The sequence below is a fragment of the Aquarana catesbeiana genome, linkage group LG12, assembly GCF_042186555.1.
Source record: "Aquarana catesbeiana isolate 2022-GZ linkage group LG12, ASM4218655v1, whole genome shotgun sequence".
In the NCBI taxonomy this organism is placed as follows: Eukaryota; Metazoa; Chordata; class Amphibia; order Anura; family Ranidae; genus Aquarana; species Aquarana catesbeiana.
This window is the reverse complement of record NC_133335.1, coordinates 22,722,932-22,738,313: the sequence shown is the minus strand read 5'-3', so window position 1 is coordinate 22,738,313 and position 15,382 is coordinate 22,722,932. Positions and strand designations below refer to the sequence as shown.

Below are 15,382 nucleotides of genomic sequence, written 5' to 3'. Positions count from 1 at the left end.
TAGTGTCCATGTCATGTCTACAGGGGGGTTATACAATATAATCTAGTGGCCATGCCATGTCTGAGTGGTATACAATATAATCTAGTGCCCATGCCATGTCTATGGGGGTATACAATATAATTTAGTGCCCATGCCATGTCTACAGGGGGGTATACAATACAATCTAGTGCCCATGCCATGTCTATGGGGGTATACAATATAATCTAGTGCCCATGCCATGTCTATGGGGGTATGCAATATAATCTAGTGCCCATGCCATGTCTATGGGGGTATGCAATATAATTTAGTGCCCATGCCATGTCTAGGGGGTATACAATATAATCTAGTGCCCATGCCATGTCTAGGGGGTATACACTATAATCTAGTGCCCGTGCCATGTCTATGGGGGTATGCAATATAATTTAGTGCCCATGTCATGTCTGGGGGGGGGGGGGGGGGTTAAACAATATAATCTAGTGCCCATGTCATGTCTTTACAACATGGTATGATAATACGGACATCTCCTGCTACAATTATTATTTGGTAACAGTGACTTTTAGTATCTCGGTCACCATGGTGACTCATCTAACAATCCTGCTTAGAGACGCTGGGAGCCGCGGGTGCTGCCGGGAGTTGTAGTCCGGCGGGGAGAGGCGCGCCGCGTGAGCTGCTGGAGGAGGCGCCAACTTGGAACTACAGTTCCCGGCATCCACAGTCCTACCTGTGACGTCATTCCCGGAAATGGCGGAGGATGGGAAGGAGGCTGAGAGGTGAGAGAAACCCGGGACTTTAGGGGGTGTTACTATGGAAACAGGCTAGTCTGGCTGGTGGTTTCTATGGCAGCCTGGTGACTGCTGTATGGAGACAGGCGTAGGCCTGTGTGCTGGGCCCTGAGGTGTCTGTCCTGTCAGAGATGGATGCCATGGGCTCTGTGAGAGGTCAGCGTCCTTACTTGGTGTTCACAGGACCATACCAACCCCAGCCTGAGCAGAGTAATGGAGGGGGTCCATTCCTGGCTGTGTTACTTCATGAAGACATCTCCTCAGTGGACAGGAAAAATGGAAACCCACCCTGGGTCCTCTTAACGCCAGCCATTGCTTTATTGCACTACAAGGCCCCATTCACACCTTCTCGTTCCGGCAGAAACACCTCTAAAATGTGCATTGCAGTCATTGTTTCCTAATGGCGCCCCAATGGCGGTCATGAGACACGTGACAAAATTCGCATTACAAAAATGCGCAAAGCTCACCGCCAAAACAAGTGCAAGAACTACTTTGACATATTTGTCACACATAGGGCAGCGACAAAAACAAACAAAAAATAATAATAATATGCTTTGTGCAGGTGTGAAGGCCCCCCAAGTCTAGGTTCACACTATCCCACACCCGCAGCCGACACATGGGGCTCCATCAATCCTTTTGTATTTTTATTTCAGCATGTTATTGGGTGTGCAAAACCATATGGTGCAATAGCCCCATGCAGTTTCTGTTCAGCTGCCCAGTGAGGGCATTTTGGATTAAGGTTCGGGGACCCTTCCCTGCACTTCCCACAGGTCAAGCAGCCCATTCTAATGAACGGGTAGCTGTGCCTGTGCATTCACGGCATGCAGGAAACGCAAAGATGTGAACTTAGACTAAATGACCTGGAGCCCCCTGGTGTTGGAGCTAGGCTCTGTTTGTTATTTTCAGTAATAAAATTAAAGTTTGAAAACAAATTGTAGTGCCTCCTACATGGTCAGAAGGAAAAAGGGTTCCCTACATGTTTGGTCAAAAGGAGAAGGGTTCCCTACATTGTTGGTCGGAAGCAGAAGGGTTCCATACATTGTTGGTCGGAAGCAGAAGGGTTCCATACATTGGTGGTCGGAAGGAGAAGGGTTCCATACATTGTTGGTCAGTAGGAGAAGGGTTCCCTACATTGGTGGTCGGAAGGAAAAGGGATCCCTACATTGGTAGTCATAAGGAGAAGGGTTCCCTACATTGGTGTTCCGAAGGAGAAAGGTTCCCTACATTGGTGGTCCAAAGGAGAAGGGTTCCCTTATATTGGTGGTCATTAGGAGAAGGGTTCCCTTATATTGGTGGTCATTAGGAGAAGGGTTCCCTACATTAGTGGTCAGTAAGAGAATGGTTCCCTACATTGGTGGTCAGTAAGAGAAGGGTTTCCTACATTGGTGGTCGGAAGGAGAAGGGTTCCCTACATTGTTGGTCCGAAGGAGAAGTGTTCCCTGTATTGGTGGTCAGTAGGAGAAGGGTTCCCTACATTGTTGGTCAGTAGAACAAGGGTTCCCTACATTGGTGGGTAGAAGGAGAAGGGTTCCCTACATTGTTGGTGAGAAGGAGAAGGGTTCCCTACATTGGTGGTCAGAAGGAGAAGGGTTCCCTACACTGGTGGTCAGAAGAAGGAGGGTTCTCTACATTGGTGGTCAGAAGGAGAAGGGTTCCCTACATTGGGGATCAGAAGGAGAAGGGTTGCCTACATTGGTGGTCAGAAGGAGAAGAGTTTCCTACATTGGTGGTCAGTAGGAGATTGGTTCCTTTACATTGGTAGTGGGAAGGAGAAGGGTTCCCTACATTGGTGGTCCGAAGAAGAAGGATTCCTTTACATTGGTGGTCTGAAGGAGAAGGGTTCCCTACATTGGTGGTCAGTAGGAGAAGGGTTCCCTACATTGGTGGTCAGTAGGAGAAGGGTTCCCTACATTGGTGGTCAGTAGGAGAAGGGTTTTCTACATTGGTGGTCAGTAGGAGAAGGGTTTCCTACATTGGTGGTCAGTAGGAGAAGGGTTTCCTACATTGGTGGTCAGTAGGGGAAGGGTTCCCTACATTGGTGGTCAGTAGGAGAAGGGTTCTCTACATTGGTGGTCAGTAGGAGAAGGGTTCCTTTACATTGGTGGTCAGTAGGAGAAGGGTTCTCCTGCATTGCTGGTCAGAAGGAGGATTCCTCTGTATTGGAGGTCAGTAGAAGAAGGGTTTCCTACATTGGTGGTCAGTAGGAGAAGGGTTCCCTACATTGGTGGTCAGTAGGAAAAGGGTTCCCTACATTGGTGGTCAGTAGGAGAAGGGTTTCCTACTTTGGTGGTCAGTAGGAGAAGGGTTTCCTACTTTGGTGGTCAGTAGGAGATTGGTTCCTTTACATTGGTGGTCGGAAGGAGGAGGGTTCCCTACATTGGTCGGAAGGAGAAGGGTTCCCTACATTGGTGGTCCGAAGGAGAAGGGTTCCTTTACATTGGTGGTCAAAAGGAGAAGGGTTCCCTACATTGGTGGTCAGTAGGAGAAGGGTTCCCTACATTGTTGGTCAGTAGGAGAAGGGTTCCCTACATTGGTGGTCAGTAGGAGAAGGGTTTCCTACATTGGTGGTCAGTAGGAGAAGTGTTCCTTTACATTGGTGGTCAGTAGGAGAAGGGTTCCCTACATTGGTGGTCAGTAGGAGAAGGGTTCCCTACATTGGTGGTCAGTAGGAGAAGGGTTTCCTACATTGGTGGTCAGTAGGAGAAGGGTTTCCTACATTGGTGGTCAGTAGGAGAAGGGTTCTCTACATTGGTGGTCAGTAGGAGAAGTGTTCCTTTACATTGGTGATCAGTAGGAGAAGGGTTCCCTACATTGGTGGTCAGTAGGAGAAGGGTTCCCTACATTGGTGGTCAGTAGGAGAAGGGTTCCCTACATTGGTGGTCAGTAGGAGAAGGGTTCCCTACATTGGTGGTCAGTAGGAGAAGGGTTCCCTACATTGGTGGTCAGTAGGAGAAGGGTTCCCTACATTGGTGGTCAGTAGGAGAAGGGTTCCCTACATTGGTGGTCAGTAGGAGAAGGGTTCCCTAAATTGGTGGTCAGTAGGAGAAGGGTTCCCTAAATTGGTGGTCAGTAGGAGAAGGGTTCCTTAACATTGGTGGTCAGAAGGAGAAGGGCTCTCTACATTGGCGAGGAAAGTGTAAACTAGCACTGGACCTGTAGGGCTAACTCCCTGGAATTGCTATCTTAAAGTATTGATGTTGGTGTAAATGATTTGGCAGGCAGCTTCTACATCCCAGAAGATCTCTATGGACTTCTTCGCTTGTAATGTAATGTAACAAAAATGGAAACTGAAGCACAACACCACTGCTAAGAGGTCCAGATACATCTTTATTCCAGTAGGTCAGGGCGTCAATCCAAAAAGTAACCAACACTTTTCAGGGAGTCCAAAGCCGCGTACGCACGATCGAATTTTCCGGCGGGAAATGTGTGATGACAGGCGGAAAATCCAACCGTGTGTACGCTCCATCGGACATTTGTCGGATGTTCTGCGGACAAATGTTGGATGGCAGGTTTTAAAATTTTCCGCGGACAAATTTCTGCTGTCGGATTTTACGATCGTGTGTACACAAGTACGTCGCACAAAAGTCCAAAGTACAAACACGCATGCTCGGAATCAAGGAGGAGCCAGAAGCGGTCGGTCTTGTAAACTAGCGTTCGTAATGCAGAATTAACATTCGTGATGCGGCAAATTATGAAATCTCGAAATGCAGTGCACAATTCTCTTCTTCTTTAATGGGATAATTATGAAGCTGCTTTGCTGGTGATACTGGTGGAGTTATTGCAAACAAAGTTTCAAAGGTTTTTTTTCTAGTGATATCAAGAATAACATTATTATGTTTTGTTATTTTCTTTTTGGGCAAGTTACCACAACACCATTATCTCGTAGTTTTTAAGATCAAAGATACAACTGTTGGTGTCCCTTGTCAATCTTACATTGTATTTTTTAAAATGTACCTGCCTACTCCCAAACTGTCATTTGAAGTAAAATACATAGCCAAGTATTATTCTCCACAATATTTTTATTGTGCATTAAAAAAAGAAAACACATAAAATTAGACATGATATCTGCCAATAGAACTTAACCAAAAAGTGCATTCTTTGCATCCAAAAATATAGAAAATATACCAAATCAAATCATCATAATTCAACCAAAAAATAAAATAAAAGCCTCATGCATGTGTCCTGCTTCTTAATATAGGGGGTCAGCAATGCCAAGAGTTGGTGAAAGCAGGGGTCCGTCATCCGGAGATAATTCCGAAAATCATCCGGATTATTCTTCTGGAGCTCCCGCAGCAAAGGCATATGACATAATTGGTCACGATTATTAAAGCAACCAATTTTTGGTCCAAGAACTCCTCCTCCTCCTGTTCCTGGACTGGACTTGGGTCAAAGCAATAACTCCAAGGCCAATAATAATTAACACATTATCTCCTCTGATTCCGCAACATGGCTGGTTGACGAATGGCTGTTCAGAAACGAACTGAAAAGTGCGAAATGAAAAGCGCAAAATGAAAAGCGCGAATCAACACTCACCAAACTTCTGCGAACACGAAATTAGCAGAAGGAGCACAAAGGGTGGCACCTGGCAATTGAACTTCTTCGTTTTCGGCTCGTAGTACATCACTACGTTTGTGTTTGTTGGCCGACGATTGTGTACCGTTTGTATGCAAGACAAAATCCAGGCACACGCCCTGTACACACGGGCGGACTTTTCGGCAACAAAGGTCCGACGGACTTTCGAACAGACTTGCCTACACACGATCACACCAAAGTCCGACGGATTCGTACGTGATGACGTACGACCGGACTAAAATAAGGAACTTGATAGCCGGTAGCCAATAGCTGCCCTAGTGTTGGTTTTCATCCGTCGGACTAGCACACAGACGAGTGGATTTTTCGATAGGAACTGGGTCCGGCGGAGTTTCGACGTAAAGATTTGAAACATGTTCCAAATCTAAAGTCCGTCACATTTTCGACAGAAACAGTCCCCCTGCAGGTCCGATGAAGCCCACACACGGTGGGATTGTCCGCCGGATTCGGTCCGTCCGACCAGTCCGGTCGAAAAGTCCGCTCGTGTGCACAGGTCATTAGGTGTCTGATTTGTCCACCGCAATGTCACAGTCCCGCTATAAGTCACTGACCACCGCCATTATTAGTAAATAAAATAAAAATAAATAAAAATATCCTATAGTTTTTAGACGCTGTAACTTTTGTGTAAACCAATCGATATACACTTATTGGGATTTTTTTTACCAAAAATATGTAGCAGAATACATATCGGTCTAAATTGATGAAGAAATGAGATTTTTTTTTTTTTACATTTTTTTTGTTGGGTATGTTTTATAGCAAAAAGTAAAAAATGTAATTTTTTTTTTTTTTTTAAATTGTTGCTTTTTTTTTTTTTTATAAAGCGCAAAAAATAAAAACCACAGTAGCGATCAAATACCACCAAAAGAAAGCTCTATTTGTAGGAAAAAAAGGGACATTCATTTTATTTGGGTACATCGTCGCACGACCGCGCAATTGTCAAAGTAATCGCAAAAAAATGGCCTGGTCATGAAGGGGGGTAAACCTTCCGGAGCTGGAGTGGTTAAACTTCAGCTTTATTATACATCGTGAATGCCATTCCCTGTAAACATACAGAATGGCAGCCTGAGTCTATGACAGGTGCACTTGAACTGTCCGTTTTCTTCCGTTGTGTGACATGGGACGTGTCCTGTGATCAGGCATGTTTGTAGTGATTGGCGCTGTGTGCGGGTCTGGGCTTTCCATATTTATCACCTGCACGCTATTAATATCAGCCTGGAACTTAATCTCCTCCTGCGGAGGGGGACACGCTGGGCTTATCAGGATGAGCCTGCCTGTGTGTCCGGGCTCCGGGGTGACCGCTTGTTGGAATCTCAGAGCGCACAACAGGTGAGTGACACTTACCTGACAGGTGACCACACTGCCCCCTAGCTGTAGCAGAAATGGCTGCCATGTTGTGGTGATCCTTGTCAGTCTGTGTGAGTCTGTAGTGGAGGGATTGAGCGCTGCCTCTTGGGTGTCACTGCTGCCTAGTACACAATGTCACTGACACTAGACCTAAACAAGATTACAGGGAGAGCGTAGGGATCACGTGACACTAGCGTTACTCTACTCAGAGCTGGAGAAATCGCAGGTGGGTAATGTTTTCTAAAAATGTATAGATGTTGCCAAACCTTTCTGGGACTTTTTCTGCCGTGTTGATGATTTTGTGTGTCTTTGCTTCCTAAAGCTGAACATTTGAAATGCATGTGAGCTGTTTTACCCGATACAGACAGCTCAGCCCGGTTCCTCCACCTCACTACATTTAAAAGAGAAGTGTGGCCAAAGCTAAAGTCCGCTGTCAGCTGACGTAGCAGAGCCGCTCCGGGCTCTGGGGAAGGATCCTGACAATATTGTTTGGATCCGCCCAGCTGCCTGATTCACAGCTGGCTCCACCTCTCAGCATGCGGCTCTCCAGCCCAGCACTCCCAGTGGGTGCTGGAGGCTGGTGAGCGGTAACTTGACAGTCTCTGCTCTCTGCTCTAACAAGACCAAGAACTGAGTGATCAACGGTCATGGGATCGCTCAGTTCTTTGTCTTAGAGCCAACATGGGACAGCTGCAGCACACAGGTGGGTATGGATGTTGTGAATATAAAATGAGTCTGCGCTGTGGATATGGGTACAGATGAAATATAGAACTGCTACCTCTACAGGTACAGTTCCACCTGGGTGGAGTGTACTAGAATATATATATAGAAAACAAGTGTAGATGTGGCGCTGTTCTAGTGGAGTGAATATATGATGGTAAACCGCCGTTTTATACCTTGTGTAGTCTCCCAGACTAGGTATGAAAGTTGAATAGTTTAAATTATATATACTATAAATTAGTGGCATGTGCCTCAAACCTTGTGTGTGTTGTGCACATATATCACAGTGTGGTGCTATGGACTTATGGTGTCCATTAGCAATTGAACTAGTTCAAACAAAAAATAGGTGAATGAATAAAAAATAAAAATAAAAAAAATATAAGAAACAACGGTTGTTACAGCCTCTATCATCCAGTTTATGGTGGATTTTGGATTGTGTTACAGCCTCTGGTGGCTATTTGGCAGTGTAGTTTCAATACCCATAGAATGTGTTTCAGTGTGTATTGTTAACTAAAGGTGGTGTGGGTTACACTCCGTGAATGTTGGTCACAAATATTATATGCTATTTTGCAAATACAAAAATGGGATTACATTAAATATACGACCCAATATTTTATCACAGGCAATTGCATTAATGATTTTTTTTAGTAAAAGCGCAAGAAGTGCTTCGTGATCAAAAAATGTGTGCTAGTTTACCAGCTATTAATTAGCAAAGTGACTAGTGCTCAAAAGGAAAACCAGTATTTGCTGGAAAAACAATTTTGTTTTTATAAGGTCTTCTTATATGGCAAAGTGACTTGTGCTCAGAAAGAGTGAGTCCTTATTGAGAGACAATATTATTTAAAGATCTTCTTATCCAGGTGCTGGTGATAGTGTTTCTTAATCGTGCTCCTAATGTGCTTACACTCACCGGATAGCCTCAGCCCTGCAGGGGTATTACGCGGTCACAGTATCTGCCACTGTGTAGCAACCCTGGATGGCTCCGGTCCGTGGTTTAAATGTTGTTTAGCGACTTTTTAATGTGTTTAATATATGAAAAAGAAGGGATGCCCATAGCGTAAAACCGTTTGAAAAGCTTTATTTTAACATAAGCAAGGATCGTACTCACATTTTAAAAGGTTAGTATAAGCATGGAAGGATAAGAACCATCACAAAAGGCCTGTGTTTGTCTGACTGGAGGTGACACAAGACGTTCATAAACCCCGCCCCACGCGTTTCGTCATTGGACGTCTACAGGGTATGGATGTTGTATTTTGTTTTTTTCTTTTATAAACCCCATCATTTCATACGGGCATTCTCTGTATTGCGCATCCTGCCTGTTCAACAGGGAATCTCTTTGCTGATCCCTGCTGAGCAGGCAGATGACAGGTCTGTGTCCACTCCGCTATGCAGAGCAGACACGGATAGAGCCCCACTGTTCTTTATGGCGCTGTCAGATGAAAATGGACCGTTTCCATCCGACTGTCATCTGATGCGCCAGACAGATGGTGAATGGATCCCTTCTCTGTCTGTTTTTGGCGGACTGGATCAGATCGGATGCCGGCAGGTGTTAGCGGACACATCTCCACTGACATCTGCTGCTTTATAGAGAGCAATGGGTGGTCCAATCAGGTCTGCCTGGAAAACTGACAGGTGGACCTGATCGGACCGCCTGTGTGAAACCAGAATTAAGCAATACAACATGGTCTCTGATCCAGCCCCAGCCTGCTAATTAGGTATTGCAGAGGTCCTGTATCTTTTCAAAGGGTGGTGAGGGAGTCTCTTTAAAACTATATCTTTTATTAACCCCATAGCAGCCTCCTTGGCCAACCCTTGTCATACTTGTGACCTTCTCCCTGCTGATAACTCACCGATGGCAAGATAGCTACAAGTGCAGTAAAATCACGATTCCTCAGATCAGTCAGGTTGCTGACAGAAACCCTGCAGAACGTCACTTGCCAGTGAGAGAGCGCCCCCTCTCTCCTCCAACCTGTGTGGCACCTTAGGAGTGACCTGTGAAACCAGGTGAGTATTTCTGTGCTCTGCCCTGCATAGCGATCCTCTCGTTCCTGGCGAGTTGGCACCAGCAATTGTATCGCAAGTATGACATGGGCCTTCATATTACAGGCAATGAATTGGCTCAAATAGCAGTGAACACAGGCAGCCTAAATGATGGACAAATTAAATAGATCTTGGAATCTGATTCTGCTGCGTGGGAATTGATCCGCTTATTTCTGCCTTTGTTGAATCACAATAAAAATATTCGAACAGAATCGAATTCTGCTGTTCTGTTTTCTTTTTTTTTCTTTGTCACCAGCAGCGCAGACTCCAGTCATGGCTTGCTCCCCCCAGTTAGCCCAGGACGAAGTAGACGACGGCGGACGACCAGTCAGTGTAAATCGGAGCCGCCTCTGCTGCGGACCAGTAAGAGGACAATCTACACAGCTGGGCGCCCACCCTGGTACAACGAACATGGCACTCAGTCCAAGGAGGCGTTTGTAATAGGTGAGAATGGCACTGCAAGCATTGGGGTGGCTGAGAACAGCGGGCAGCTTAGTACATTATCATTATTAGACAGAATTTATATACCACCTACAGTTTGCATAGTGCTTTACAATATGAAGGGATACAGTTACAAGTACAGTTCATGAGGGCTGTATTTTTGTTAAAATTTGAATTGCTGGGAAATAAGTAAAACTTTGCCATTGCTGATCTCCAGTGCTAGGTGCCTGTCATTCTGATCCTCTGGTTTCAGTGGCCCAGCCCAGCACCTTCGCTTCCCCCATCACCCGCTTTCACAGCTAGCGGGGGATCTTCTCCCCCTGCTAGCTGTCAAAATTTAAGAAAAACGCCCAGTCGCATCACTCATTCACAGTGCTCCCAGCTTGTAGTTCTCCATGAACTACCACGGCGCTGGGAGCACTGTGGTAGTTTATTGATTCTTCCTATCAGAATGTATTTGCCTGTCCATACGAGGTACGAGCAAGCAGATACACTGACAGGTCTGCACGAGTCCTGCATGGTATCTGTGATCTGCTGATCGCTGGTGCAATGCTTTCCAAGCTCCTACAACATAAAATAATTGCATACTTTACCTGCAAGAAAATGCTTTTTTTTGTCAAAAGGTGAACTTATCCTTTATTACTGGGAAGGAAAATGGGGTCGGGTAAATGTCGGTGCACCCAGCTCCTCATCCAGTTTCTCTTCTCCTTATCTCAGGTCTGGGAGGTGGCAGTGCCTCTGGTAAAACCACAGTGGCCAGAATGATTATAGAAGCCCTGGATGTGCCCTGGGTGGTCCTCCTGTCTATGGACTCCTTCTACAAGGTAATATTTAAAGCTCCTTTTGACTATAAAGTGTACTGTGACTATGGACACATTCCAAAACTTTGCCAAAACACTGAAAATAGTACGGCTCAAGTGCGCCCAAACCTGTATCAGTCAGATCGGCGTGTGGATAGACTGCTGCAAGATGGGACAGGATTGGTTTGTCAAGTAGACTTCAACAAAATGGCAACCATCTGCACACAGACAGTGGCTCCCTGTTGCATGAATGTGAAAGAAATGGGTGAAAGAAGGCTTCAGCTTCTGTTCTCCACCTGTGGAGAACTCCTCAGATGTGTTTCTCACTTTTTAGGGCATAATTGTAGAGGCCTCTAGAAGTAAGCCCCGGAAAGGGTGAAACGTGTCTGGGCAGTTCTCTACAGGTGAAGAACAGAAGCTGAAGCCATCTTTTACCCATTTCATTCATATTCATGCAACAGGGAGTTGGTGTCTGTGTGCAGATGGTCTCCATTTTGTTGCACAAAGAAGTTGCGTTTTGTTTCTAACAACTTAGAAACACCCGCTGTGTGTTTACTGTATAGGGCTGCAGGCATTCTGGTGCAATGGAAAGTAATAGGGAAAGCGCCAAGACACTTCTGCCTGTGTTGTGAAATTTTTAAAATCCCTTTCTTCACAATGCTTATACAGTGCATCTGGAAAGTATTCACAGCGCTTCACTTTTTCGTCACATTTTGTTATGTTACAGCCTTATTCCAAAATATATTAAATTCGTTATTTTCCACAAAATTCTACAAATAATACCCCATAATGACAATGCGACAGAAGTTTGTTTGAAATCTTTGCAAAGTTATTATAAATAAAAAACAAAAAAATTCCCATGTACATTCACAGCCTTTGCCATGACACTCAAAATGGAGCTCAGGTGCATCCTGTTTCCACTGATCATCCTTGAGATGTTTCTACAACTTGATTGGAGTCCACCTGTGATAAATTCAGTTGGTTGGACGTGATTTGGAAAAGCACACACCTGTCTATATAAGGTCCCACAGTTAACAGTGCATGTCAGAGCACAAACCAAGCCATGAAGTTCAAGGAATTGACTGTAGAACCCCGAGACAGGATTGTATGGAGGCCCAGATCTGGGGAAGGGTACAGAAACATTTCTGCAGCATTTCCCCAATTAGCACAGTGGCCTCCATCATCTGGAAATGGAAGAAGCTGGAACCACCAGGACTCTTCCTAGAGCGGGCCGCCCAGCCAAACTGAGTGATCGGGGGAGAAGGGCCTTAGTCAGGGAGGTGACCAAGAACCCGATGGTCACTCAGACAGAGCTCCAGTGTTTATCTGTGGAGAGAGGAGAACCTTCCAAAAGAACAACCATCTCTGCAGCACTCCACCAATCAGGCCTGTATGGTAGAGTGGCCAGATGGAAGCCACCTCTCAGTAAAAGGCACCTGAAGGACTCTCAGACCATGAGAAACAAAATTCTCTGGTCTGATGAAACAAAGATTGAACTCTTTGGCCTGAATGGCAAGCGTCATGTCTGGAGGAAACCAGACACCGCTCACAACCTGGCCAATACCATCCCTACAGTGAAGTATGGTGGTGGCAGCATCATGCTGTGGGGATGTTTTTCAGTGGCAGGAACTAGGAGACTAGTCAGGATCGAGGGAAAGATGAATACAGCATTGTACAGGGACATCCTTGAGGAAAACCTGCTCCAGAACACTCTGGACCTCAGACTGGGGAGAAGGTTCAACTTCCAACAGGACAACCACCCTAAGCACACAGCCAAGATAACGAAGGAGTGGCTACGGGACAACTCTGTGAATGTTGTTGAGTGGCCCAGCCACAGTCCAGACTTGAACCCGATCTCTCTCTTTGGAGAGATCTGAAAATGGCTGTGCACCGACGCTCCCCATCCAACCTGATGGAGATTGAGTGGTCCTACAAAGAAGAATGGGAGAAATTGCTCAAAAATAGGTGTGCCAAGCTTGTAACATCGTACTCAAAAAGACTTGAGGCTGTAATTGGTGCCAAAGGTGCTTCACCAAAGTATTGAGCAAAGGCCGTGATACTTATGTATTGTGCTTTTTTTTGTTTTTATTTTTAATACATTTGCAAAGATTTCAAACAAACTTCTTTAATGTTGTTTGAAGAATTTTGAGAAAAATAATTAATTTAATCCATTATGAACTAAGGCTGTAAGATACATAACAAGATGTGGAAAAAGTGAAGTGCCACTGTACTACTCTGGAGAAGCGATCAGGATTTTGTTTTTACGCACTATAATTGCTTATAATAGTGATGATCACTGTTATAGGCAATAATTATTATGAATGGCATCCATTTATTCATTGTGTACTGTTGTGAAGCTGTGATTGGCCACAGCTATCACATGGTACAGATGCACTGTGATTAGCCCTGTCTGTACTTTGTGGTCACTGTGACCAATCATAGAGAATAACACAATAGTAAACAATAATTAGCTATGAATGAAAGCCATTCATTGTGTACAACTGTCATGTGATTGGTCACAGCAGTCACCTGGTACAGAGACCAGCCCGGTACAGTGATCTCTCATCAGTGGGTGATCGATTGCTCTACAAAGTGGCCTCTAGGTACGTCCACCCATGGTGTGAGAGCTCCCACTCAGCCATCATTTGACAATAAGCATGGCGGGAAGCAGTTAAATAAGCTACCACATGCCCTTAAATCTAGCCTGCTTACTCCTGGAAATTATGCCTTTAGTCCCTACCACCTCATTCACTTATTGGTAAGGGACGCTAATGAGTGGTCAATAGAGAAGAGGAAGACTGGGTAGGCCAGAGGTGTAGGAGGTATTTGCAGGTACACATTCGCACCTCTAGGTACCCACATTACACTACGTAGCCTGAACCAGTGGTGTCACTAGGGGGGCCAGAGGGGGCCATGGCCCCCCAACATTATACTGTGCTCCCTATGTGCCCTCCCAATTAAAAAAAAAGACACTGGGAATGCAAGGGACAGGTATGGACTGAGCTTTAGCGGAGGGGCAGAGCTGAAACAGTGACGTCCAGAGTGGTGTGCATTTGTGGATTGTCTGTGGTATTACTGGTTGGAAGCCTCTGTGGAGGCTCTTAAAATTTAGAGTTAGGACTACAGAAAATGGGGTGCCTTGATGGGGCTCTGTAGCTTATGCATGTATTTGCAAATGTACGCTGACTAAACCCCTGTTTTTAACGCACACTGTTAGACAGAATAATTTCATTGGTTAGCAGGCTGGTCAGTAAGTTGATCTGGGGATGTCTTTGGTTTTGTTTTGCATGCGTTGCCCTTCCATGTGCTCCTTGCTGCAAAGCCCAGTTATAGGTGAGGGCAGTGGCCATTTGTTTGTACTGAAATTTGAAAGTACAATACTTGAACTTTCAAATAAATAATCTTTGAAACGGTTTATGCACTATGGTAGATTTTATTTTTCATGCATATATTATAACTGCGTGTGTTTGGGCCTATCTATTGTGGCTGCAGCCTCTGGTAGCTCCCTGTATGCTCACAGTTGTGGTGGTGGTGGCGGCTCACCAAAATGGGTGTAAAGTTCTCAAATATCCAGATGAACTTTTGTTTTATCACACGTCACTTTATTTTTGGTGGAGGAACAATGAAATGGCAGCTAATAGCCATCAGGAGATCCACTTTTATTTGTAATGCATAAATAAATTTAATCTGATGGTTTCAACTTTATTCACTTATTCTAGTTATGTATATATCGCTTTGTTTGCACGCAGCACTTTAATTAATTTTGCACAGCATGAAATCGGCACGACTTAGCAAATCTATTTAATATTTAGGTATTTCTCTAAGTGTTTGTTCATTCACACTTAATGCAGTGTGCTGTTTTCTCCATGTTATTATGATTTTTTTTTAAATCTTTTGGTGAATTACCACTAAGCACTTTAGTTTCTATGCACATTTATCAGATTCTATTTAACCTATTTCTCTTAGGCCACTCCCACTGTCAGGTGTTATCTCTGCATGCCCACTATGAACCGTGGCATGCTAAGTGCTTTTTTAATATTTTTTATTTCGTGTGCCCTAGGTCTTTCACAATCCTAGCAACACCCATGCACCATAGGGAGAGGCAGTATTTAGCTTTTCCTAGCTAATAAGCAATGATGGAGGGGTGTCAGGAACCTCTGTGGTCTGCAGAGCAATCTTGCATCTCTTGACATCTAGTCTATAGTAGCCTGCTGGGACTCGGGGCTGTCATCGTTGGCAAATTGATATGAGAAGAGCAGTTGTTTGTGGTGCAAAGAGGAAGTGGTCTGGAAGAGCTTCTGGTGCTGGCAAGGGACAAAGTGTGACTGAGTCTTTAGATGGTTCTCTGGTTTCTTTGCAGCCCTTAAAGTGGAAATAAACCCTTTTTTGGCACTTGTACCTACAGGTAATCCTATAATAAGGCTTATCTGTAGGTACATTGAATATCTCCTAAACCTCCATGGTTTAGGAGATATTCACACTGCATGCAGGCTGTGACGTCACCGGCGCATGTACTACTACTGCTTTAAATTACTATACTTAACTACCCCACCGACGAGGTTATTGTTAGCTAAGCAGAGAGGGTTCCACCGCTCAGGTAGGTTCAAATTCAGTGGAGAGAAAAACAGGTTTGCATCCTTCAAAGAAAAAGTCCCAGGTGCTGGCTGATGCAGGATGAAGCAAAGG

General features: G+C 44.9%; 1 protein-coding gene across 6 annotated transcripts in view; it reads left to right on the top strand.

Moving 5' to 3' along the window:
* Nucleotides 1–680: 680 nt before the first annotated feature.
* The window catches only part of UCKL1 (uridine-cytidine kinase 1 like 1), a 56,674-nt gene continuing 41,972 nt past the window's right edge, over nt 681–15,382 (top strand). For 2 of the 6 annotated variants that reach the window (XM_073607403.1, XM_073607408.1), the window contains exons 1-3: nt 6,419–6,677; nt 9,712–9,899; nt 10,614–10,720. In XM_073607403.1, the coding sequence (XP_073463504.1) occupies nt 6,490–6,677; nt 9,712–9,899; nt 10,614–10,720 (483 nt within the window). In that variant the 5' untranslated portion in view covers nt 6,419–6,489. Of the gene's footprint in view, nt 750–6,417; nt 6,678–9,711; nt 9,900–10,613; nt 10,721–15,382 lie in introns of those variants that run through there. The other 4 variants (XM_073607407.1, XM_073607406.1, XM_073607405.1 and 1 more) reach the window with 4 other exon arrangements.